The sequence below is a fragment of the Oryctolagus cuniculus genome, chromosome 16 (genome assembly GCF_964237555.1).
Source record: "Oryctolagus cuniculus chromosome 16, mOryCun1.1, whole genome shotgun sequence".
NCBI classification, from domain to species: Eukaryota; Metazoa; Chordata; class Mammalia; order Lagomorpha; family Leporidae; genus Oryctolagus; species Oryctolagus cuniculus.
Genome location: NC_091447.1, coordinates 48,243,043 through 48,270,583, shown reverse-complemented (window position 1 = coordinate 48,270,583; position 27,541 = coordinate 48,243,043). Strand labels below are relative to the sequence as shown.

Sequence of the window (27,541 nt, the reverse complement as noted above, 5' to 3'; positions counted from 1 at the left end):
TCCTCTTCTTTTCTTTGGTTTGACTGTATGTTTTCCTGTGCTCTATCTTCTAAGTCCGATATTCTCTCTTCTGCTTCACCCATTCTGTTTTTAAGGCTTTCTAATGTGTTTGTCATTTGATCTATTGAGCTCTTCATTTCATTTTGATTTCTCTTCACTATAACACTTTCCTGTTCTACTAGTTTCTGAGTTTCATTTTGACTCTTCCTTAAAATTTCGTTTTCACGAGAGAGATTTTCAATCTTGTCCATTAAGGATTTCTGTAGTTCAAGGATTTGCTTTTGAAAACTTCTAAATGTTCTTATCATAAATTTTTTGAAATCCGTATCTTGCATTTCTTCTATCTCATCATCTTCATACTCTTGGCTTGGGGTGTTTTGCTTATTTGGAGGCATCATAGTGTCATCGTTGATCTTGCTCCCTCTATTTCTGTGTTTGTTACTCGGCATAGTTAATTCTTCTTGCGTCACTGTGCGTTTTTTTTTTTTCTTTCTTTTTTTTTTTTTTTATTTATACTGTGTCCGTGTTAAGTGGACTGCCTGCTGTTGGAGGAGCCTTGGAGGCTTGAGATGGGTGCGGCCTGAGAGCTCTGCCTGGTTCTTCCAGGTTAAGGGTGTGCAAAGGTGACACCCTCAGGTTATGCGTGGTAAATCTCTCTCTTTTTATTTATTTATTTATTTTATTTATTCAGGGGGTAAGTAACACCGCAGGGCAAGGCTGTGCAGAATTGATGGTATTTAGCTTCCAGTCTTTGGCTCCTCTGGACTCCCACTGGGTTGCCTAGGCTACTGAATTGTAGTGACTCAGTTGCTTAGCTCTCCCCCATTGATATGTAAATCCAGAGCGCAGGCCTGCTCTTTGTCTCTTGGGAATTCTAGCCTTGCAGCCTTGTAACCTTTGCAAGGTTAGGGGGAAGAGAAACCCCGAAGCTTTTTTTTTTCCTTCTTTCCGGTAGTGAGTTTGCTGCACTTTCCGGCCCCCCTCTAGATTCTGACCCCCGTTTCCCCACCAATGTCTCGGGTTATTGAGCTCACCTCCCCTTCCAGCGCCGATGTGTGGAGCGTCCCAAGTCTCCCCGCTGTTGTCTGTGTGGCATGCACTCCCCTTGGAGCACTCGCCTCAACATAATTCTGACCAATCAAATTCAACAACACATCAGAAAGATCATCCACCTGGACCAAGTTGGATTTATCCCTGGTATGCGGGGATGGTTCAACATTCATAAATCAATTAATGTGAAACATCACATCAACAAACTGAAGGAAAAAAACCATATGATTATCTCAACAAATGCAGAGAAAGCATTCAATAAAATACAACACCCTTTCATGATGAAAACGCTAAGCATATTGGGTATAGAAGAAACATTCCTCAACACAATCAAGGTAATTTATGGCAAACCCATGGCCAGTGTCCTACTGAATGGGGCAAAGTTGGAAACATTCCCACTGAGATCTGAAACCAGACAAGGACGCCCACTCTCATCACTGCTATTCAATATAGTTAAGAAGTTTTAGCCAGAGCCATCAGACAAAAAAAAAAGAAAAGAAAAGAAAAGAAAAAGAAATCAAAGGTATTCAAATTGGGAATGAGGAAGTCAAACTATCCCTATTTGCAGATGACATGATTCTATAAATAGGGGACCAAAAGACTCCACCAAGAGACTATTGGAACTCATAGAAATGAGGTTGGCAAAGTGGCAGGATATAAAGTCAGTACACAAAAATAACAGCACTTGTATACACAGACAATGCCACAGCTGAAAAAGAATTTCTAAGATCAATCCCATTCACAATAGCTACAAAAAAAAATCAAATACCTTGGAATAAATTTAACCAAGGAAGTCAAAGATCTCTATGATGAGAATTACAAAACATTAAAGAAATAAATAGAAGATACCCCCAAAAAATGGAAAAAACTTCCATGTTCATGGATTTGAAGAATCATTATCATCAAAATGTCCATTCTTCCGAGAGCAATTTACAGATTTAATGCAATACCAATCAAAATACCAAAGACGTTCTTTTCAGATCTAGAAAAAAAATGATTCTGAAATTCATTTGTAAATACAGGAGATCCTAAATAGCTAAAGCAATCTTATGCCACAAAAACAAAGCTGGAGGCTTCACAATACCAGATTTCAAGATATATACAAGGCAGTTGTAATCAAAGCAGCCTGGTTATGGTACAAACACGGATGGATAGACTGTGTACTTACTTCCCATGCAGGACCTCTGTTCTCAATGAGTTGTATTATAACTATAAAACTTATTCTCAGTTTTGTGTGTGTGTGCAAATTGTTGAAATCTTTACTTAGTATAGAGTTGGTTTTCTGTGTTTAAAGTTAAATTAAAATGTATCTTAATGGAGAATTGGACTGGGAATGGGAGAGGGAGGAGGAAGTGGGGAGGGAGTTGGGGTGGGAGGGCGGGTATGGTGGGAAGAATCACTATATTTCTGAAGATATACTTATGAAATTTATATTCATTAAATAAAAGGTTTCTAAAAAAAGAAATCAATGCTATATTAACATAAATTTCATCCCAAGTGAAGAAAAAATCAATGAGATCAATTACAAATAGGAATAAACATTAAGCCATGATGGTGCTAAAGTTATTTTCTAAGGACACTAAAGCATTAAATGGTTTTTTTTCTATAAAGACCTTAGAAAAACAAAAATTTCACAGTGGATCATCTTTGTATTTTCTTCATTTATAATTCAGCCATATTTTTACATAATAGGTCATGGGATAATATATATACCTACTAATTCCACTAAGATCTTTTTCTCATCAAATATTTGAATAGAAACTTTGTTTTTGGTCATTCTAAATGAACCAACTATATGTCCAAAACAAACACATTTTTTTTTTAATTACTGTTAACATTAACCCTCATTTTCTCTTTGAGAAAGAACACTAAAAGTCATTGTTAAATTATGTGCTAGATAAACCTGGATTATCCCTTAAAAGACACTAACTTGTGCTTGCCCACCCAGCCATGAGTGAGTTATTTGTGTGAACATCACACTTTGCTTCCTAGCCAGAGGGCTCCCTGGCAAAGGACTGGTGCTCCTAGCCCCACAGATTAGATATCACTCTTGCAGTCAGATGAGACTAGGGCTGCACGCAGGTGTGCATCGTGTGGGCTTCTCAACACCGGATTTCAAAAGGAGCCTTGATGCTGGTACCATATCCGGGACAAGCACCAGGAGACATGGTGAGCACTTTCTGCTGCATGAAAAGTTGTACATCTTTCAGACACCCAGCGAAGTGTATACAGCATGCATTTCCTCAAGCTCTCTGTCCCAAACGTTCACGCAGAACATCCAAGCTGAGTGACGCTGTCATCATCAGCACAGGGGAAGCTTTGTACATTCACAGAACATCCGCGTTCCAGGGCAGAACACTGTTGTGCTGGAGCACCAAGCCTGTTAGGGCACAGAGACTGGATGCACCACCTTGCTGTCTTGCCCCAACGTGGGGCTGTCACACTGTCAGCTGACCACTTGAGCATGGGACAGACGATTCACAGGTATCAGAAGATAGCTGGCTCCCAGCAGTGGAGGTGAGTGTGGGGGTTGGCAAATAGGTGGCCCTGAAGTATTTTGCTGAGTGCTTTGTTACGTAGGTCAAAGGCCTTCGTTCAACCTCAGTAAAGGAATTCACCACTAGGATAACAGGGCAGTCCTTGTAAGGTCAAACCCTGGTGACATAAAACAGATTAAACAGAAATGTCATGACCTGGACAGAAAGTCCAGGAGGAGGAGTTACACTAGTAAGATTCTGGAGGCCAAAGCCAGGACCTTCCTGGGAAAGTCTTGCTACATATTCGGCTGAAAGGGTTTTGACGCCCTAGTCGGTCTTAGGAACACAATTTTCAGTACACTACATCTCCATTTGTGTTATCCAGCTTGCCAGTGTGCAATCCCTTGCTATTCACGTGCTAATGTTGACTGAATACGAGAAACTAGAAGCAGAGACTCAGGACAGAGTCTCCGAAGCCCCAGACTCTGTCCAGACCCTCCGGGTGTATTTGAGGGTATCTTTTTTTGGCTATGGACTAAGGACAGAACAAATCTGCATCCCTGAGGAAGAGCGTGGCAGTGTTACTTCAAAGATCCCAGCCATTATCTTCTGGGTAAACTGTTACCCAAATCCAGCAGAGCCCAAACCAGCAACAGTGGAATATTGAACTGCAATGCAAATGGGAGTCTTTTCCAAACACGCTCACACGCCTTTGCTTTGGCATACTGGTGACTGACTTCACAACTGGCCTCAAAGTCGTCAAAGGCCCCCGCTCCTTTCCCACGCATAACAGTCTTGGGAATTCTCTCTGGGTCAAAGTGAGCCATTTCATCAAGGAAAGCCCAATGCTGAACACGAAGGGGCCTGAGGGCCCTACTATAAGGGAGGTTCAATGTGACTCCTACACAGCACCTGCTCCAGTGGCCAGGACATCAGGGGTCTGCTCCTGGTGGGTGACCGGCGTCTCAGAGCATCACAGACGGTCTCAGTGCAAGCGTCTCCTTCCTTATGTGATCGATGCCTAGTTTCACTCCGCTGAAGGTCAGAAAAGACACTGGGAATGATTTCCATCTTCTTAACTTTGTTAAGACTTGTTTTCTGACTGAGCCTGTGATCTACCCCCAGAGATACCTGTGTGTACTTGGGAAGAAAGTGCATTCTCTTTCTGTTGGCTGGAATGTCCTGTTTGTCTGTTGGGTCCATTTGGTCCACAAGGCTGTTCAAATCTGCTGTTCTTTACTGACTTTGTGTCTGGATGATCTGTCCTTCACTGTGGGCAGTCCTGATACTGCATCCTGCTGGCTACTTCTCCCTTCAGACCTGTCCACGTTTGCGTTATTTGCAGTGCTCTCAGGTTAGGTGCATTTATAATTGTTCTGTCTTCATGTTAAACTGGCCTGGTCAAATATTTCATAATGATCCTTGTACCTTGTGACAACTTTTGACAAAGTCTGTTTTGTCTGATATAACTTTGTTATGGTCTATTAAATATGGCTTATAACAATAGAATTGGGAGAAACAGAAAAAAATCTATTTTCAAGGGTATTTTTTTTTTTTTTACTAATCTGAACACAGCAAGGAAACCAAGTAACTAGAAATTTACAATCAATCATTCAAATATTAGAATATAAATGTATGTACAAGGAGGCTTCAAAAATTGGTGAGAAAATTAAGTCAAAAGATAATACAGGCCGGCACCATGGCTCATTAGGCTAATCCTCCGCCTGCAGAGCTGGCACTCCGGATTCTAATCCCAGTCGGGGCGCCGGTTCTGTCCCGGTTGCTCCTCTTCCAGTCTAGCTCTCTGCTGTGGCCCGGGAAGGCAGTGGAGGATGGTCCAAGTGCTTGGGCCCTGCACCCGCATGGGAGACCAGGAGGAAGCACCCGGCTCCTGGCTTTGGATCAGCATAGCTCTGGCTGTAGCGGCCATTTTGGGGGGTGAACCAATGGAAGGAAGACCTTTCTCTCTGCCTGCCTCTCTGTCTCTCTCTCTGTCTCTCTCTCTAACTCTGCCTGTCAAAAAAAAAAGATAATGCATATTTTAAGTTTATTCATATGTATTTGAAAGGCAGCACACACACACACTCACACACACACACACACACATATACACAGTGAGAAAGGAGACTGAGAGAGATCTTCCACCTGCTATTTCATTCCACAAATGCCCCCAAAAGTTAGGGATGGACCAGGACAAAGCCAGAAGCCAGAAATTCCATCAAGCTCTCCATCCCACCTGGGTGGCAGGAACCCAAATACTTCAGCCATTACCTGCTGCATCCCAGGGTGCACATTGGCAGGAAGCTGGATGGGAGGTAGAGGTGAGGATCTATCCCAAGTACATCAATATGGGATGCAGGAAGCTTAAGCAGCAGCTTAACATGCTATACCACAATGCCTACCCAATAACACAGTATCCATGATCTTCTTGAAGTCCTCATAAGTATACACATGTAAAAGTTATGTCTAGTTAAAGTCAACATTCACTAGACCCTATGTGAGAAATATAAAAGTATATTGTATATACACATACTACACACATTATGTATATAAATGTGTACATATAGACACACAACTATGTACAATTACATATATGTTGATCATATATATGAGATCACCTCAAAAAGTTCACATAGAAATATAGTTTTATTTCAATGCAAAAAATTTGAAATCCATGCATAGTTTTTTCATAACAGGCATTTTAAATGAACTTTTGGAAGTACTGTCATATTAATTACTTCATCTATATTGATTTACATATTATAAATACAAAAGAATGAGATTAAACAAAGTCCCAAGATGCTTACATACCAAGTGGAATTATCTTAAATAATGATCTTCATTTTGAAAATGATGTGTTGTAGCCAGTGCTGTGGTACAGCGGGTAAAGCTGCTGCCTGCAGTGCTGGCATCCCATAGGGGCACCAGTTCAAGTCCTGGCTGCTCCACTTCTGATCCAGCTCTCTACTCTGGCCTGGGAAAGCAGCAGAGCATGGTCCAAGTCCTTGGGCCCCTGCACCCACATGGGAGACCCAGAGGAAGCTCCTGGTCCTGGCTTCAGATTGGCACAGCTCCGGCCATTTTGGCCACTTAGGGAATGAACCAGCAGATGGAAGATTTTTTCTCTTTCTCTTTCTCTCTCTTTCTCTTTCTCTCTCTCTCTCTCCCCTTTTTTGTGCAACTCTTTCAAATATATGAATAAATCTTTTTTTAAAAAATTTGTTAAGGTTGTACTTGAAGTCATGGACTTGGAAATATTTTAGAGAGTAAGCAGCAACAATCGGACTTGCCTCAAATGGTAGAGTTAGAAACATACCAGGGGATTCCAATACAATCCCATCAAGGTGGCATGTACCAATGCCATCTCACTAGTCCAAGTGATCAATTTCAGTTCACAACTGATCACACTGATAGGTCTAAGAGTCAAAGGGATCACACAAACAAGATTAGTGTCTGCTAATACTAGCTGATAGAATCAAAAAGGGACAGAACGACCCAACATGGGAAAAGGGATACACAGCAGACTTATAGAATGGCAGATGTCCTAAATAGCACTCTGGCCTCAGAATCAACCCTTAAGGAATACGGATCTGGCTGAAGAGCCCATGAGAGTATTTCAGGCATGGAAAGCCAAGGCACTCTGAAAGAAAAAAAAAAAGAAGAAGAAGACCTAAATGGAAGATCTCTGCGAGTGAGATCCCAGTGGAAAGAACAGGGCCATCAAAGAAGGAGGTACCTTTCTCTGAAGGGAGGAGAGAACTTCCACTTTGACTATGACCCTGTCGGAATAAGATCGAAGTTGGCAAACTCAAAAGGCTTCCATAGCCTTGGCAACTCATGACTAGCACCTAGGGAGATTACTGACGCCATAAACAAGAGTGTCAAATTGTTAAGTCAACAACAGGAGTCACTGTGTACTTACTTTTCATGTGGGATCTGTCCTTAATGTGTTGTCCAGTGTGAAGTAATGCTATAACTAGTACTGAAACAGTATTTTACACTTTGTGTTTCTGTGTGGGTGCAAACTGATGACATCTTTACTTAATATATACTAAATCAATCTTCTGTATATAACGATAATTGAAAATGAATCTTGATGTGAATGGAATGGGAGAGGGAGCGGGAGATGGGAGGGGTGCGAGTGGGAGGGAAGTTATTGGGGGGGAAGCCATTGTAACCCATAAACTGTACTTTGGAAATTTATATTTACTAAATAAAAGTTAAAAAAAGAGAGTAAGCAGCAAAATATATATATATATATGTGTGTGTGTGTGTGTGTGTGTATGTATACATACATATATATATATATATTCCTAAAAGAAATATGAGAATGTACAGGGACAAGAAGGTATATAGTCTGCATCTCCCCTCAGTGTTTTAGATTCACTTGCACATCTATAAAAGAACTCTCTCCCTACTTCCATCCCAGAGGCAACCGGGCCTTTATTTCTAAGGTTTGTATAAAGCAAAAGAATCCTGCCCTGCCCCAGGAGAGACAGAGAGAATGAGAATGAATGACTATAAAAGAGAACATCAGGTCTTTAATCTATTTTGAGTCGATGTTTATACATGGTGAGAGATAGAAGCCTAGTTTCATTCTTCTGAATGTGGACATCCAATTTTCCCAGCAACATTTAGTGAAAAGGCGATCTTTTTTCCAACACACGTGCTTGGCACCTTTGTGGGTTAACAAAAAGAAGTTGGCTGTAGATGTGTGAGTTTATACTTCTAGGGTCTCTATTTTGTTTTACTGTCTATTTGGTTTTTTTAAAAAAGATTTATTTATTTATTTGAAAGGCAGAGTTAGAGAGAGGTAAAGGCAGAATCTTCCATCCACTGGTTCACTCCTCAAAAGGCCGCAACAGCCGGAGCTGGGAAGATCCGATGCCAGGAGCCAGGAGCTTCTTCTGGACCTCTCATGCAGGTGCAGGGGCCCAAGCACTTGAGCCATCTTCCATTGCTTTCCCTGACCATAGCAGAGAGCTGGATCAGAAGTGGAGCAGCCTCCTCCCTCAGAGGAGTCCTGCAGCCAGATTTTATATATTTGTAAACACATACATAACACAGCTTGTTCATCAATTTTCTGAAAACAATGTGCAACTACTACACAAACATTCCTGCAATCCTTTTCTTAGGAAAGCCCCCTCTCAAGCTTCTTCTTGAGAAACAGGAGAACTACATTTGGAAGAATCTACAGCAATTTCAACCAAGGTAAAATTCTGGGAGACATCAGGGTATTGGAAATCATTTCCCATACCACTGTTGCCCTAAATATGCTCATTTACTTTGAAGGTGCCATGTTCCATTTTAATTATTTTTTCTATCTGAGCCAACTGCTGAGTCCACCGATCTCCCTCTATGTCCCCACATGGAGGCCGGGAAGTTCCTCCTGGCTACCCTCTTCATGTGGCAGATGAACCCTGAGGGAAAGGGACAGGCTCCGGCACCAGATGTGTCTCTACTTAACTCCCAGGCTTGCTACGTCCAGCTGTACAAGCAGAGGTCAGTGATTTCAGACCTGGAGTCTGAGTTCTCTCATCAATAAAACAATCATTAGTACAGGAAAGCACCTCCAATCTCAAATGCTCCAAAGTCTGGAACTCTTTGAGCACGGACATGACCCAAGTAGAAAATTTCACACCATGCAATTCAGTTCATGCACCAAATTATTAAATAGATTGTATAAAGTTATCTCCAGGCTATGTGCAGAATACAACCATAAATAAATTTTGTGTTTGGACTTGGGTGCCATCCTCAAGATATCATATTATGTATGCAGACTCTCCCAAATCCACAAAAATCCAAGATCAGGAACACTTCTGATGCCAAGCACTTTGGATAAGGGGTACTCAACCTGTGGTAGCTACCAGAGAAGGTTATTATAAGGATAAAATGGGATAAGACAAAGAGCTCTAAGCATGATATCTGGCACATAATCCGTGTTTGAGAATGATAGTTATTATTATCAAGCAAAAATCTTAGCCACTGAAGAAATACTCAGTTATTACTATACTACCTTCAGCAGCCAAACACTAGTGACTGGTAATGTGGTAGGCAACACTGTTTAACAATTTAGTTGTGCATTTAAGTTAATTAGATCTATGAACTTACTTGTGAGTGTTAAAATAATTTGCCTTTATCTATAACAAAGAAACAGTCGCAAAATTAGGGCTAGAGTAAACAACGTCCAGACCAAACCTAAAAATACTATGCAAGAACACTTGGAAATTCAGACTTCTTTTTCTTTTTTTTTTTTTTTTTTTTTTTTTTTTTTTGACAGGCAAGTTAGTCAGTGAGAGAAACAGAGAGAAAGGTCTTCCTTTTTCCGTTGGTTCACCCCCCAAGTGGCCACTACAGCTAGCACACTGCACTAATCCGAAGCCAGGAGCCAGGTGCTTCCTCCTGGTCTCCCATGTGGGTGCAGGGCCCAAGGACTTGGGCCATCCTTCACTGCATTCCCAGGCCACAGCAAAGAGCTGGACTGGAAGAGGAGCAACTGGGACTAGAACCCGGGGTGCCAGCACCACAGGTGGAGGATTAGCCTAGTGAGCTGTGGCGCCGGCCAGGAAATTCAGACTTCTAACAAAATGTAAAGGTAAAAAAATTTCCCAGCTATCACATAAGTATTACCACTTTTAAAAATAAGTATCATTTTTAAAGCAAATAATAACTAATAGTGACTTGATCGCTATTCAGAGTTTTTTTAAAAGTTCTTGCTGGAGTGTCACACTCAACTATGAAAGATTTTAATATGTAATGAGCAAAAAATGTGTATGGCAAAATTCAAATTGAAAAATATTCAGTCACTAATTCTGAATCTGTGGTCAATAAATGTAATCAATGGCATGCTGGTAGTGATTTTAAATCTGACTCCCAGAGGAGGAAGAACCCTAACTTAGAGTGTTTGCCAAGTTCCATGATGTCAAACCCTGCACTATTACCCATTTTAAATGAATATTCAGCTCTCTCAACAACCAAAACTACCCAGCACCACCACACCATCTAGGTGTGGTGATACTATCTTAAAGCTTAAGTAGTCTGCCAGAGTTGCATTGTTTACAAAGAAACCAAGGAATTAGGCAGAAAGCATACATAAATAATGTACAGATTTTCTAGAAAGGTAACTGAAGCAAATTTACAATCATCTACAAATGACTACACAGGTATTACTCAGGCCCTAAATGTGTAGGAATTATTATTTCATAAGTATCGCTACGTGGTCTTATTTCAAGCACAACCATCCTTCACTGAAAGGTGACTGTGGACATCCCTGCACTGCACCCATCTTCTTCCACGCTGATGCCACTGTCTATCAAGATTCTTGCGAGGCTTCCTCTACCTACAGGAGTTCTAAGGTTCTCTCTGTAATTGTTCAACACAATTTACGAAGAAGTACCGGCATTTCCCTTAACACTTGTCCCAAAATTACTACAGTTTCCCTTTCAACAGTAAACCAGTCACTTATGCCAAAATGCCTTCAGTTTATAATACTCTCTGTCTCTGAACAGTTTTAGCTATCTCTTTAATAATTTGCTTACCTGCTTTTTCAATTTGGGAACCAAAGAACTAAGCTTTTAAGGATATCATTTGGAACATTACAGGGAAACCAAAATATGTTTTTGTTAAAAATTTTTATTTTATTTTTTATTTGAAAGACAGAGTTAGAGAGAGGTAGAGACAGAGAGAGAGAGGTCTTCCATTCCATTGGTTCACTCCCCAAATGACCGCAACAGCCAGAGCTGAGCTGATCCAAAGCCAGGAGCCAGAAGCTTCTTTCGGGTCTCCCATGTGGGTGCAGGGACTCAAGGACTCAGGCCATCTTCCATTGCTTTCCCAGGCCACAGCAGAGAGCTGGATTGGAAGAGGAGCAGCCAGGTCTCAAACTGGCACCCATATGGGATGCTTTCTTCCAGTTTGGGACTTCAGGCCACACCTAGACAACTTCACTGAAGGACTCTACATTCATCCAATTAAAGGATTGTTTAAAAGGCAAAGGTTATGGGGCCAGCACTGTGGCATAGCAGGTAAAGCCACTGCCTGCAGTGCCGGCATCCCATATGGGCACAGGTTTGAGACCCGGCTGCTCCACTTCTGATCTAGCTCTCTGCTATGGCCTGAGAAAGCAGCAGAAGATGGCCCAGGTCCTTGGGCCCTTGCATTTGTGTGGGAGACCTGGAGGAAGCTCCTGGCTCCTCGCTTAGGATCAGCGCAAGCTCCAGCCATTGCCAGTATCTGGAGAGTGAACCAGCAGATGGAAGACCTTCCTTCCCCTCTCCCTCCTCTGTCCCTCTCTCCCTCTCTCTCCCTTGCCTCTCCTTCTTTCTCTGTGTAACTGTGACTTTCAAGTAAAATAAATGAATCTTCTTAAAAAAAATTAGGCAAACGTTGTAAAGGAAATTAGATTTAATGACATATTTTTCTGTTAATTCATAGTGTACTTATCTTGTGTAATGATAAGCTGTTGAATATGCTACTCAGCAACTCTGCAATCTTTTCAGGCTCCACCTTTCAAAATTACATTAAGTTATCTTTATGTCTTAAAAAATTCATTGCAACATGAAAGAGTTTTGTGGCTGGATTGTGGTGATGGTAGTGAAACAATATGAAAGGACTTGATGCCACCAAATTTTACACTTAAAAATGGCCAAAATGATAAATCTATAAATGGCTAAGATGATAAATTTTAAGTATGTTTACCAAAAAAAAACCAGTTTTTAACTAAATAAAGAAGCCCACTAAGGAGAAATTCTGCTATTCTTCCCCCCTTGGTTTCAAATAAGAGAAAAAACAGATTTTTAAAAATACTTCTTTTAACATTTCTTTAGTCTTATTAAAGACTTTAGACAGGAGGGGACCAGGCATTGCAAAGGCTATATTTATTCACTAGACAGCAAGGATACATGTCTGTTTTTTACAAGGTTTCTTATATTCATTAGAATTAACATCAAGGGCTAATATGAAGAGGTCACAGATTAATGAGGAAAACCAGTGATCAGAAAGTCAAAACATACTACATTCTTTGCCTCTCACGGGGTCAGGCAGGCCAGAGCAGTCCACTGCAGAATTCGGAATGGCCACTCTCCACCTGGAGCCGCTGCTATCACACTCTGTGTATTCAAAGTGGTAGTCTTTCTGCAAACAATCGCGAAAACAAGCCTTTGTTAGCACCAAATTTGATGAGACAACAGTGCTTTCTCAATCACCCCAACCTGCCTGCAAGTCTGGTTCAAAACTGTACCATCTCCTTGGCTCTCATCCCTTTCCCCCCTACCCACACTGGAACAGTGCCAGGCACAGAGCAGGCACGGAGGATGGGATGGGGACAGGACAGCCAGCACGCTCAGGCTGTGACCATTGTCCTTCTCATCCACCTAGGCCAGCTACAGCATACTTTCCTATCCCTTCTGCTGGCTTTTTAAGCTCTGATAGATATGAAAAGAGAGAGCAAGCGAGCAAAGTAACACTGGGAAATTGACTACTGTCACCGTCCCAAATACGTCAAAGAAAGAAATGAGAGCAATTCCCGCTGACCCAATTCTCACTCTGCTTAAAATTTAACAGAAGGTATTGTAATTAATCATCCAAATACTAGTAGAACCCCACACATTTTCTATTAAACAGCCCTCTCAGGCTTAATACCCACCCACTGCAACAAGCTGCCATCCATCACAGACTATTAGAACAGACCATCAATTACAACTCTCCAGTCAAGACCAATCCACTTGTCTCTAACCTCTGGTTGCTTTGAAACCCCCACAGTGGCCTCCCTGGGGCAGAGCACATTACACCCATGTGGTGGTTGAGTGGAGAGGAACCAGAACAAAATGTTATTGGAACACTCTATGAATGAGAGAAATTCCAAGATATTTTCAGGTCAATACCCTATTTATGTAATTCAATACCTTGGATGTTGGTATTCTGCTTCATCCACTCTGTTTAGCCTCCCTTACTGTATTAATGACAAGTGAGAATCAAAATATCAAGAATAGGGAGTAGGAAAGTCACTCATTAACCTTGGTCTTCTGTTCAAAACACACTTTCCTAACAAAGGATATCCCAATTTTAACATATTTGGCAATCTAAGTTGTAAAATTCTCATAGCCAGTGCAGTTCTTTTTATTTAATAGTTCTTCTCTCAGCTTATCTCTTTCCTCTTACATTTGACTTTAAGCAGCAAGAAACCAGGCCATACCTTCAAAACTCTGTTTGAAAATCTCTTCAGTTAAATACCCATGCTCATCACTTCCAAGTTTTGCTTTCCACACAGCCATAAGACATAATTCTGCTAAGCTCTCCAACATTATATAAGAAAGATCACCTTTCCTCCAATTTCCAATGACATGCCCCTAATTTCCTGCTGAGCACTCAGCAGTACTGCTTCTAATATTCCAGACAACATTCTGCCTATGACAACGCATATATTCTCAAAGATGATATAAGGCACTTTCTATCATGCTCCTCATTTTTTCCTAAGCCCTCACTTGTAGTCTTTAACATCCACAATCATTTTTTAAAGGTTAGACAGCTTCTTCTTGAAAGTGGACACAGACAAAACCTTCCATGTGCTGGGTTATTCCTCAAATGCTCAGGAAGCCAGGAGCCCGAAAGTCAGTCCAGGTCTCCCATTTAGGTAGGAAGGACCCAACTACTTGAACCATCACTGCTGCTCTCAGCGTGAAAACTAACAGGAAGATGGAATTGGAGTGAGGCCAGAGTCAAACTCAGGCACTCTGATAAAAGTTGTAGTGATCGCACCTGGCGACATAGCTATTGAGCCAAACACCCACCCTGAAACCCATATTTCCATGAGTTTGTTCAAGGAAATCTGAGCTTTTTTATCCCTGTCTTTTCTTCCTGTCTTGGCTCATTACCTAATTCTAAAGCCACGTCCCCATTTTTAGGTATCTGTTACAGCACATATCAAAATCTGCATTCGTTTCCTATGGCAATTGTAACAAATTACTAAAAATTTAGCAGTTTAAACAACATATATTCTTTCTCTCACAGCTCCAAAAGCCAGTGGTTCACAAGCAGAACTACTGGGCTGAGGAAGTCTCACCAGGCCACTGCCGTAGGAGACTCCAGCAGAGAATCCATTCCTGGCTCCTTCCAGCTTCCAGTGCTAATGGCACTCACTGTCTGGCAGCCACAGCACTGCAATCCTGCCTCTGTGGCACAGGTCTTCCTCTCCCATGACTGCTCTTAAGACCCACCTAGGTCCCCTTCTTACATCTTCAAAGTATTTGTTGTTAATCATATAAAGCTATATTTACAGGCTCTAGGGATTAGAACTTAGTTATCTTTCATTGGGGGGCAGGAATGGGGTAGTATTATCCGCCTCTCTCCTCTTCCATGGTAGCATGCACATAGTGACTTTGTTTCTCTTGTTCTAATTTTTGGTATTAGGATGTCTCTCTTATTTCTGTACCCCACAGAGAGGATCCTGACCCTCAGCCATAAAATTCAGGTAATCTCTTTATCACCCAATAACGGTGTTGTGAAGTCTGCCATGAATTTCAAAGGAAGCAAGGCTTCTGTTTAACACAAGGTAAGCTCCAGAAAGCGCTCCCCCATTGCTGCTCTGAATTGTGCAGGCTGCCAGTTACAAGACGGGAACAAAAGAAAGAACTTGGAAAAGGTCCTTCATTCTCCAGTTGCCACGTTGGATCTCACGGGCTGATTAAGTTTCCTAAGTTTCCTTCATCTCATCTGCTACTTCTAGGCTGCCCTAGGATCCAAACAATTCAGAGTCCAGCAGGTAGATTTAATATGTCTACTTATAACATAAAAATACTGAAATGCAAATCTGCTTCATGCAGAGGGCAGCACTTGGGGTCAGAGATTTAGACTGTAGCCTAAGTCAGGAGGATTTTATTTTAAATTATTTAATAAGCTATTTCATTAGGCTGGTAACAAATGATAATAAAATCTGCTCTGAAAGCAATCTTTAAATCCATAAAAAGCTCTAGGATATAGTGAGGTGTAGTAAAAAAATCGCTAAAGATACAATATATGTGCCCCAAAATGTTCTGAGTGGCATCTGGGGAACTGAATAAAGAGAATTACAGCACAAAAGTGTTCAGATTTATATGCTACATCCCCACAGCCTAACTAACCATAGACCTAAAGAAACATGGAGCACTTCAACCAATCCCATAGAAAAGAGATGTTTCTAGCACTAAAGGGCAATTTAAAAAGAAAAAGCAAAATCATTTCTCATGAAAATATACAATGAATACATGTCAAAGATTCTGTCATCGATTAGTAAACCAACCAGTAAGGCCTTACCCTCGGTTAAAAAAAAAAACCCCAAAGGACACACACACACACACAAAAAAAATCTGCTTAGAGACACAAAACTGGTGAATATCCAGACATGATAGTAACTTTCATTCCAAAGGATAAAATGTATCTTACTTCTATGGACAAGAATCCTTGACATTACTGTCAGCCGCCTACAAATCACAAGGTTGCAAAATAGTTCAGAGATAATGAAAGGTGAAGAGAAACTGATTATTCAAAACGGTGCATTAAACAGGTCACCTAGTAATTTTTTTCTACCTATTTCAATGTTTCACAATTTTCCCTTACAGGATACAATTCTTGACAATTTTCCTACACTTCTGGGATTCTAACAGTTTGTCACCAAACACACTGATGTGAGTCACAGCACACTATAGACAACAGAAGGTCACAAGCCATTCTCTCCAAGCTGAAAGCAGGAAGAAGCGCTAGGTGCACTCCAACTCAAAGGATCGATGTTATTTAGACATGTCTGCAGGTCACAGAATTCTGGGCCATGAAGACACTACCTTAAATAAAATAGTAAAATTCTCTGTAAACTTCACACTGTAAAGGTGTGGGAACCAGAAAACCACTCAAAAAGAAACAGAGCATGGAACTACTCATAGTCACAAAATACATAAAGGAAAATTATCTTTGTGTAGAAGCTGATGGAACAAGGACATAAGCCTCAGCCATTTCAGGTTCTTGTTATCCCCGCCTTCTTTCAAGAGACCAGTTCAGTCTCACATCCAGTACTGTTCCCCACCCCACCCCCTGCATTCTTCCCCAGGTTTGGAAGCCAGTGCGCCAAACATGAAGAACCTGTACGGAGAAGCTCATCTCTGCATATGCCCTCCCAACTCCACCCCTAGCCCACCTAAGATATTAAAAGGCCCAGCCTGCTGCGGTCTGGGCCTCGGTCACGTGTTTGGTTTGCAAGCACGATGACAGCTGGTCCACTTCTGCTGATTTATTTCCTCCGAATAAATTCACTCTGGCTGTAAATTTGTACCCTGCCTCCTCTCTGTTCTGCACCTCTTTTTCTTACAGAAACCAAGGAACACAAACTTAGATGTTTACAAATCCAGGTATAGTATACAAACTCTCAAGTGACAAAAATTCAAATTGTTATTAAAATTAACAAAAATTCAAACTGTTATTCAAACTGTCTCAAACACAACATATCAGGATATGCTCAAATAAGTGCTGGATACCTATGCTACCACCAAACACCAAAGTCATCTACATGGAAAAGCTTCATAGTGCTCAACATAAACCTTGGGGTATCTTCTCCCATCTTTGATTACAATGTTTACAATTAATGACACATATCCTAGCAATGTTTCAAATATATCTCACATATAAAATAATATACTCATTTATGTTGACATATTTCAACACGCATTATGTTTATATATTTACATTAACATATATCATTTTAAATATGATTTATGCATATATCAATATGTATTGTTATGTATCAATATATAACATTATTTACTACTTGCCACTTAATTACTAAATAAATACAAATGTCTGTGAGCACTGAGAAAATTTAAAATAAGACATAGTTCCTGTTCTCAATAAGCTTATGATTTCATTGAAGTAAACCAGACACACACTCACACATAAGGTAATACTGTAAGAAAGATTAAAGATTAAAGGCTCCAAAATAGAAGAATGATATCAAAAATCAGTGTACAAGCAAGCTCTGTCTGGTCAAAGTTACTCCAAAAAAATCTCTTAACTCTCTCATAGAGTATAGTGTTGTACCACTGCTCAATAAATTCATCATGGCCAATTTTTTCTTAAGCCCTCTATCCAACATAGATTTCTTAGCAACTCACGTGGCTTATATTTTAGGAACTGGTTTTCTAGAAAAACAGGGATTTTTGAATGTTAGAGTCACATTCAGCATACTATGTGTGGTGGAGCATGCAAAATGTGACCTCACTATTTGATTTCAGAATTAGGATAAATTCCTGTGAGCTGGAACAATTCAGAAAGTCTTTGTGGAGAAGACCCTGAAGAACAGGCAAGATTTGTAACTAATCTGTTGCTTAGAGTTCCTTCAAAAATAGCTAGTCTATTAGAGTAAGGTAAGCAGTGAGATCCAGGCTGAAGGGAACACGCCTGAAGTATGCAGCAAAACAGCCTAGGGATGAATAAATAGGTGAGTGAGTGAGTGGGTGGGTGGATGGGTGGATGGGTGGATGGATGGATGGATGGATGGACGGACGGACGGACGGACGGACATAGCTGCCTGGTCGTTTTTACTCCATGATTTGTTTATATCAATGTACTGCCAATGAGATAATCAACTCTCTGAAGCTCTCTGTCTACCCCCAGTAGGCAATTAAGAGTTGACCACAGTTAATTGTAAAGATACAGCAGATCCTAGTCCAGAATGGAAAACAGTAAAGGCAGCAGAAGGCCCCTGGCTTCAAAGCAGAGAAAAAACTGATACAACAGTGGAATAGAGACAAAAAGAATCAAATGCAATTCATTTTGTTCATTTCATTTTCTTCACATAAAATTCCTTCTCTTTGAATATTCTTAATAAAAATGTAGAGAACAGCCTAACCTTGTATTTGATGAGGCTGCAGCTCCTCTGGGAGAGAGGTGCTCAGCAAAGCACTTGGCACACTTACATGAGACAGCAAAACAGTGAGGAGGAAAAAGGGAAAGCATGAGACTACTGCCTGGCAAATAGTTCAGCTCCAATTCCAATGAGAAAGCATCCTTCAGGATGCTATGTGGAAAGGCCCAAAGCTTGAGCATATTCAAGGTAGACGAACTTGCAACTTACAGTAGCTCCTTTAGCCCACATTGTCACCTGCATGTACACAGGATTGTGCAGAAATATTTATATTCAGGTTTTTCTTTATAAAAGCATGGTGTTACCATGGAAACCTACTGCTAAGGAAGGTGATCTATCACTGATCTATTTATGACACATCCATTTTGTTTGTGGATACTGCACTGTTTTTAAGAAATTACTTTGAAAAGGTTTGTATTTTAAGTTCAGTGTCCATATATTGTAAACAAGCTCTCACAGGTACTTAATTCATTGATTTATTTATTCAAGAGGGAGGGAGGCAGAGACTGACAGAGCTTCCATTTGCTGGTTCACTCCTCAAATGCTCTCGACGGCAGAATCAGGAACTCAGTCCAATTCCTGTCTCCCACGTGGGTGGTAGGTTCCCCACCACATGAGCCAGCACCAGCTGCCTCCCAGAGTGCACATTAGCAGGAAGCTGGAATTGGGAAATGGAGCCAGGCATTGAATCCTGGCACTCCAATAAGGGACACAGGAATCTAAACTGGCATCTTAACAGCTAGACCAAACGCTTACCTCTCAATTCACTTTTTAAGTCCAATGTGTGTTTAATGAGACCCTCCCATGTGCTATTGTGTGGATGCTGGGGGTACAGTTATGAACAAAATATCCCGTGTGAATGAAAGTGCACAGGGTTTCTTTCTTGGTAAGACCTCACCTAGACCATTCTCATTCTTTCGCTCTCAACCCTCCCATAACGGGACAGGCAATGAGCAGGTAATGACAGATTTAGATCCCAGTCTCCCATCCTCACCTATGCCACAGCCAGATTTGAAACTCTAAGTGACTCAGCCAACTCAACTGATTTTGCACATCAGGTTTCTCTAAAACTCTGAAAGAAAAAGCTATGCTTCTCATATTATAGTCTATGTCCATATTTTCATTATTATTCAGAAGGGAACCCAACCCATCCGGAAATTCTACACCAAAAAATAAATCTTCTAAAGTAAGTCTACCCTGAAGAGATGAAGGGAATTTTTCAGTTTTCTCAAGAAACCTACAGCTAGACTCCCTGTAACACCAAGAGGTATGATTAACTCTACTCCTCATAGAAGATACTGAGGACTGCATATCCTTGCATAAGAGTCTCCAGCATACACAATCTGTACTGTATTATCTAATTACATTTAAACTTGCTGAGTTAAACATGTTTATCACTCTGCCCCCACATACCTGCAAAAGAATGTACATGTTTTTAAAGGGAGTGCAGAGTAAAGGAATAAAAACACCAGGAGCTCACAGAAACAGAGACCAGCAGGGAAAACGGCAATAGAAGCCAGTGTCCACGATCATTCCTGGAGGCTAGAAAGCCCAAGCTGAGCTCTAATTGACTTTCTACAGTCAGGAACTCTGAGAGCTAAAGGCTACGCAGGCAGATTACACGGAGCTGGCTGGTTTAAGTTGAAAACTCAGAATTGAAGGCATCAAATACCTCAGAAGTCAGAGGTGAAAAACAGATCTAAAAACAGAGATTAGTTGAAAACCTGTTTAAGAATGCAGACCTCTCCTTTTTCTTTTCACATTATGACAAGAGAAGAAGAGTTCTTTCCTTTAAAAAAAAAAAAAAAAAACACAAATGCACTAGGGAGTTTAAGCTTCAGGGGCATCAAGAGCAGGAAAGGAAAGGCAGCTGACTGAGCCCAGGAGCACAAGCGCTCACTGCTGAGAGCCAAGGTCCGCCCCGGGAGCTCGCTGGACTGAAACCCAAGTCCTCTGTCCCAAAACTCCAACACCTCTGTCCTCTCCCCTTGAACTCCCTCCCCAGAGCCTGGCAGAGCCACTTCCTGCTCCCCCAACGGTATCCGGTATCCTCAGAGGACAGTACCCCCACAGGGCACTCTGCCGCATCATCATTTTCACTTTTGCTCTCCCTAGAAGTGAGATTAGGAGCTGGCACTGTGGCACAGTGGGTTAACGCCCTGACCTGAAGCACCGGCATCCCATATGGGCACCAGTTCTAGTGCCGGCTGCTCCTCTTCCCATCCAGCTCTCTGCTATGGCCTGGGAGAGCAGTAGAAGATGGCCCAAGTCCTTGGGTCCCTGCACCCGCATGGGAGACCCAGAAGAAACTCCTGGCTCCTGGCCTTGGATCGGCGCAGCTCCGGCCGTGGCGGCCATCTGTGGAGTGAACCAGAGGATGGAAGACCCCTCTCTCTCTCTCTCTCTCTCTCTCTCTCTCTACCTCTCTCTGTAACTCTTTCAAATAAATAATATGAATCTAAAAAAAAAGTGAGATTAGCTAAAAATGTAACCAGAATATGATAATTATTCTTTACAATAACATTAGCATTGTCTTCAGAACCTTCTAATCTTTCCAAAACAATTATAATAACATTGCCTAACTGGGATTTGTCCACAGCATGGTTCTACGCAGTAAGCAAGGGTCATCCTCATGGCCACTCTGTCAGTCACCACCCCCTGCTACCTAGATGACAACCACCAACAGCCCAACCAGCCACCTTGTGGGGGAAGGATATGACATCCAGGTAGGCAGGCTTCCCAGCTCAGACTGTACAAGGCAGAAAGAGCTAGAGGAAGACCACAGCATGGCCTTGACCACAGGGTCCAGGTGGAGGTCCCTCTTGCCTGGTCTAAAGATGATACAATTCTCTATTATGTGACAGCATTCAAACAGAGGAACAGCAAGAACGGTACCTACTGCTCCATAAGATGGCATTTACCTGGCCAATTATAATAAATTATTCCCTGGTGCTAGCTGGGATGAAAAAAGCTGACTGCTGCTTCTTTTTCCCACTCTGCCCATAATACAAGGTGAGACTCTGAAAAATACATTACAGCAAGGTAGACTGATGAAAGAAAGTCAAAGCTTTCTAAAGAATACAATGGCAGTGCATTTTCTGGCTTCTTCTTGTTTTCTCCTAGAAAATGCAGGAGAAGAGGAAAATGTGGCCGTGCCAGGAAATTACACAGTGGGTACTGACTGGAACAACTCCAAGAGAAACCCATCTTTGTGGCCACAAGACCAAGAAAAGGTCTCCCTGTCAGCTGGAGACTGTGGGTGTCGTGGGAGGGGAACATTCATGGACTTCTTTTTCTATTCCTTCTTTCTCAGCCCTGCCCCAAGGCCAGCATTAGTAAGCTGTAGAACTGCACTTAAACCGACACAATCACGCAGGCACCTCATAGCCCGGAAGAACCTCTCTGGATAAACTTGCTGGAATAAGCGATGCCTGCTGCGCACAGCTTGGACAAAGCCCTTGCGACTGTTTTCTCCCACCTTTCTCTGGTCATTGCATCCCAGTCACACAGAAGTGCACGACAACATGGAGGATGGAACTAGGCAATAATCCATCTTTCTGACTAGAAGAAATTTCAAAAGGAGTCTCTGAGAGAACCTTCCAGAAAAGATCAAAGAGAATTCCTCAGTTCCACGTAGAAGCCAACACAAGTGCCCGGTTCACCCCCCAATTACGCCCAAGTGGAAAATGCTCATAGGAGCAAGGCCTGGCACAGAGCCCAGAACTGCCCCATCAACCATTACTTGGACAAAACTCCATGGAGCTCAAGCAGGAACAGACAACATGCTTCCCCAAGAGAAGAAAATACCAAAAGCTTTGAAAACTGAAGCAACACCAGCACCCCCAGTCACATGTGGTGAGCTGAATCTAATCACAGTGACTGCCTGCTAAAACAAACAGGGGGCAGAGTTGTGGTTCAGTGGGTTAAGCTGTCTCCTACGACGCTGGCAGCCCATGTGGACACCAGTTGGAGTCCTAGTTGCTCTGTCTCCTATCCAGCTCCCTGCTAATGTGCCTAGGAAAACAGCAGAAGATGGCCCAAGTGCTTGAGCCCCTCTGACCCACATGGGATGGAGTTCCAAGCTCCTGATTTTGGCCTGGTCCAGTGGTGGCCACTGTGGCCATTTGGGGTGTGAACCAGCAGGTAGAAGATCTCTGTTTCTCTGCCTCTCTGCCTTCCAAATAAATAAATAAACATTTTTTAAAAAATCCAATGCTCCACAGAACATTTTAACATTATTGATTAACATAGACCAGTCACTGTACCAAGTTTTTCAAAATATCTCAGTGCTGTCCACTATGGAAGGGGAGAGGGAGTGGATAAGGGGAGGGTTGTGGGTTGGAGGGACGTTACGGGGGGGAAGCCATTGTAATCCATATTCTGTACTTTGGAAATTTATATTCATTAAATAAAAGTTAAAAAAAAATCTCAGTGCTGTCCACTACCTCATTTCTGAGATAGAGTTTTATAAAGAAAACTGGCAAAGATTTAAGTCACCCCCTAATACCATGCAGATGATCTACAGTGGGTCTAGTGTTAGAACTTTCAACCATACTAACCCCACAGCACCTCCTCATGACCATGGAAGATCCCTTGTTAGATGCTGAGAAACTTCAAGTGGAAATCAAAACAAAATCTGATGCCTCACCACCCCTCTATGAAGTTCACAGAAAGCAGAATGTGGCCCTTGTAGCACCCTCAACCACTCTCTCTCCACCTCTCCCCGGATTCTCAGTACCATCACGCCACCCTGTTTCCTGGGAAATCAACTACAAGGTCGATTTAAAAATAATTCTTTGCAGTGTGAATGTTTGACCCAGCAGTTAAGATGCTGGTTAAGACACACCCCATAATAGCAGGCCTTGGGTTCAATTCACCAGCACCAGTTCCCAATTCCAACTTTCTGTCAAGTCCTCAGAAGGCAGTGGTGATGGCTCAAGTAATTGCACTCCTGCCAGCTTCGTGGGACACCTGGGCTGCATTCCTGGCTCCTGACTTCAGCCCTGCCCAGCTCAGTCCTGGCCATCACGAGCATTTGGAAAGTGAACCAGAAAAGGACAACTCACTCTGTCTGTCTGCCTCAAACAAAAAGCTATTCAGAGCAAGTTATTTGTTCTAAAACACATTTATTCTCTCCACCCAGCTTCTAATAATCATCTTTGTCTGCATTTCTCATATGTTGATATCAAAAGATAATGTTTTGCTTTCCAATTACAAAGCAACACATTTTCAGTGTGAAGAACTCAGAAAATAGGGAGAAAGATGAAGAAAACAAATATCTAACATAATTCCACTAACCACAAATAACCACTGTCAGGATGTCAGTTGTTTTTCTAAGCCTATTATTTTAACCACTTAGACATCCTTTGTCATATCAAGCTTCTATTACACAAGCAGTAAGCATGTTCTCTAAAAAGCCAGAAAACACAGGTAAGATGGCTTTCTTTTCTATAGCTTTCTCTTTATCCATATTTTTAGAAACAATATGTAACATGGTCAGTTCAAGTAAGAAAAAGAAACATTTATCTCTTCATAAATATGAGACTGTTCTTTGCACCTAGGGAAGAATTCAGACAAAACACAAGGCACATTGGCTGGGAAGAACACAGCTATTTGCTTTTACTCTTCTTCCCTATACTTATGGATGTTTTCTAGGTAGGAAAAATAAATTAGTATTTCCTCAGTGTGCCCACATCCTTCCCTATGACTCATCTCAGACACATTAAGCAGAAAGCGTTTTTCAGTCTAGGAAACTATCTGAGAAGAACTCGATTCTAGTCCACACATCCTACTGTTTCAGCCATGTGTCTTAGGAAAGCAACCTGACAGCTCCGAGCCTCAGTTTCCCTATCTGCAATAAAGCTGGAATACACCCCCTACTCACGTTGTAAGACTGTAGGAATAAACCAACTGAAATCACCATACAAATATGAGGTGATGATTCATACACAGATATAGTACTATTCAGGTTTGTGTGCCAGGAAAACTCCCACTGCATTTACTGTATTCCAAGTCATGTAGTATACTAGGAACCAGAAAATAGGGACTGTAACCTCTTTAGCTTGTTACAGACTAAAAAGATATTTCACATATACTTTTTAATTTGATTCTCATGGCAACACTGAGGCAAATACAACCATCTTTTCTCTACTCTAAGATGCAAATGTAAAGACTTCTAAAATCCACATCAAGAGAAACTTGCCACTAGCTATGCAGAATGACGTTAACTGTCATAGCCTGTGCCCACACAAGCTTAACAAAGGCTGACGGTGTACTCACTTGATTACCAATTCAGTTATTAGTATAGTAAGAGCTGAATTTTATCTTTAATCTGTTGCTTACTATAGTTGAGGAAAATGATGATACAATGATACAGCAAAGAAACCAAAAGTTAATGGGTGCAAAAGACCATGTTGGTCACAGAGATAATGCAATTAGAGGGTAGAAATCACCAGTCCCTCACAACAGACCATAGAACTTTTAAACTAGGACAGAACCACTTCAAGCATCTTGAAAAACACTCAGGTACAATGTGCCAAACACTTCTGAATAACCCTAAGGGACAAGGCTCAACTACAAGAGGCAAAAATCACCAGAGTAACCTAGTAGAAAAGAGAGGGAGGGAGGGAGAGAAAGACAGAGAAGCTTTGGGGGATACATATAAAACAGGGATCAAGTCACTTACATGAGGAAATACACATTAAAAAATACAGGATATGTAAGGTCATGGGCTAGCTTTAAATTACAGAGTGCTGTAAGAACGCACTGATGGAGTCCGTGAATGGCAGACATCTACACCCTAGTGAGCCAGAGCAGGAATACACAAAGGACAAAAGCTTGGTAGGAAAGCCAGAACGTAGAGAGCATGCAAGAGCGAGCAGAAGAAAATTGGAAAAGGGACGAATGTCCTAAGAGGCAAGACAGATGGAGAGCCAGGTCAAGCCAGTGCAGACTGAGAGCCCGAGAAATGAAATGTGTCACCCATCTCACCAATGGTTGATTGACAGAAGTAATTCAGCAGAATCTTTAGACATTTGGGTGAGAGCACAGACTTGGTATTAAAGAATAGATTATAGGCCGGCGCCGTGGCTCAATAGGCTAATCCTCCATCTGCGGCGCTGGCACACCGGGTTCTAGTCCCGGTCGGGGCGCAGGATTCTGTCCGGTTGCCCCCCTTCCAGGCCAGCTCTCTGCTGTGGCCCGGGAGTGCAGTGGAGGATGGCCCAAGTCCTTGGGCCCTGCACCCACGTGGGAGACCAGGAGAAGCACCTGGCTCCTGGCTTCGGATCAGCGCAGTGCGCCAGCTGCAGAGAGCCAGCCGTAGCGGCCACTTGGGGGGTGAACCAACGGAAAAGGAAGACCTTTCTCTCTGTCTCTCTCTCTCTCACTGTCCACCCTGCCTGTCAAAAAAAAAAAATAGATTATATAAAATTAAGTGGATACATTTATACTACTGTAAGTGGGAAAATATTATTTAATAGAGTGCAGATGACTCCCATCCTCCTAAACACTGGTCATAAAATTCTGGTACACTTTGGAGTAAGACGGTACCTTAGAATTGGGGGGAATATGCTACTGTGAGAAATGTAAGACTTGAAGTTTCTGAGATCCAACACTATGTGTGAGGCACAACTAATAGTAAAAAAATAGCACATTCTGTCTTCACTATAGCACAGCTACTCATGTTAGCAATTTATTTATTCATGTGTATTATAGGCATTTTCCTTTCATTATCTGCTTTAACTAATTTAGCATTTCCCATCCCAGCTAGATCCTTGCCTCCTCATGCAGGCCTCCTGGGTTTCTTCCCCAGTCAGCTCACCTTCCCACCCTCCTCATGACGATTCTAACATTAAACATCATCTCCAAGCTTGGTCCCGTCACTCTTCACAACCAACCTTGCACGCTACCTTGACAATACAGCAGCAGCTCCCTGGTATGAGCTGCTGCAGACGGCCTCTTCTGGGGGTGTGGTGCACAGGTTTAGGATGGCCTGCTCTCTCCCATGGGGCTCAGGCAGCAGTGCAACCACCCGACTTGCGAAACTGTATTGCTGCCTGTTCTTCAAATCTGCTTCTGTCCTCAGACTCGCTCCACTCATGATTCTGCCCCTCCCTTGCTTCTGTAATGCCGCTCTCTCATCTGGCTCTCCCCTCCACAAATGAAGGATCACTGTCCATCTCATTGTTCACATAGAAGAAAAGATCCCCAGTGGCCCTGCATGTCCGTGAGTCATGATCCAGATCCAGTCTTCACCACCATCTGCCCCAAGCTAAGCTTGGCGAGGTTGACTAACTGGACTATGTCACTGGGCCCCTTTGCCTTCCGGATGCTGGGTTCTCCCAGCAGGGGGCACAGCAGGGGTTTGTCTCCCACCTTTCACAGCTGCTCAAATTTTCCCGTTGCAAACCCTTTGGGCCTATAGGTGCTAATACCTTCCTGATCTGTTCCTGCTGGGTTCTGGTGCGTCCACTGCTGATTCCCTTAAATAAATCCACACCTCCATAAAGTGTTTCTTTACTAAATTCTACTCAGTTGGACTTTGGGGTTGAGCTGTCTCAATACCGCAATACGTGCCCCAGAAACTTACCTTTTAACTCCATTTTCCATGAACCTTTTGAAGTATGCTCATATGCAACATTTACACCATTCACTAGTACCTAACTAAGACCAAAATTATGACTTCAGTTGGTAATTCTGGACAACCTGCAAACAAGAGGGAAAAGAACGCCTGCAGCTCTTCCTGGGTAAGAAACAGGAGCCTAACTCAACTGTAGTCACTGTTTCCCAGCTCAGTGCCGAAACTAAGCAGATAAGCTGGGGTCAACATTAGTTGTTTCAAACTTAAAGCAGAAAAATCAGCCTGTGTCCATAAACTCATTTGGAAATAGATCTTTCAGAGTACTTGCTAATGATGAGTGAAAAATCTGCATACATGCAACATCCATCATGGGTATACATGAGGGTTCTTCAAAAAGTTCATGGAAACGTGTGTAATGAAGAAACTATACACGTATTTCAAGATGCTTGCACCAGAATAAATTTACTTTTTCATTCTATTTTCTATGAGCTTTTTGAAGTATCTTCATATATGATTTCTTTACAAAGACTTTAATGTTCAGTGCCCAGG

General features: G+C 42.0%; 1 protein-coding gene across 2 annotated transcripts in view; it reads right to left on the bottom strand.

Moving 5' to 3' along the window:
* ELAPOR2 (endosome-lysosome associated apoptosis and autophagy regulator family member 2) overlaps positions 1-27,541 on the bottom strand; it is a 200,958-nt gene that overhangs the window by 108,238 nt on the left and 65,179 nt on the right. Inside the window, exon 2 of one of the 2 annotated variants that reach the window (XM_002713858.5) lies at positions 12,539-12,659. The exons of the other annotated variant lie outside the window; for it this stretch is intronic. Within the exon in view, the coding sequence (XP_002713904.1) occupies positions 12,539-12,659 (121 nt within the window). The remainder of the gene's footprint in view (positions 1-12,538; positions 12,660-27,541) is intronic. 2 annotated transcript variants of the gene reach the window in all.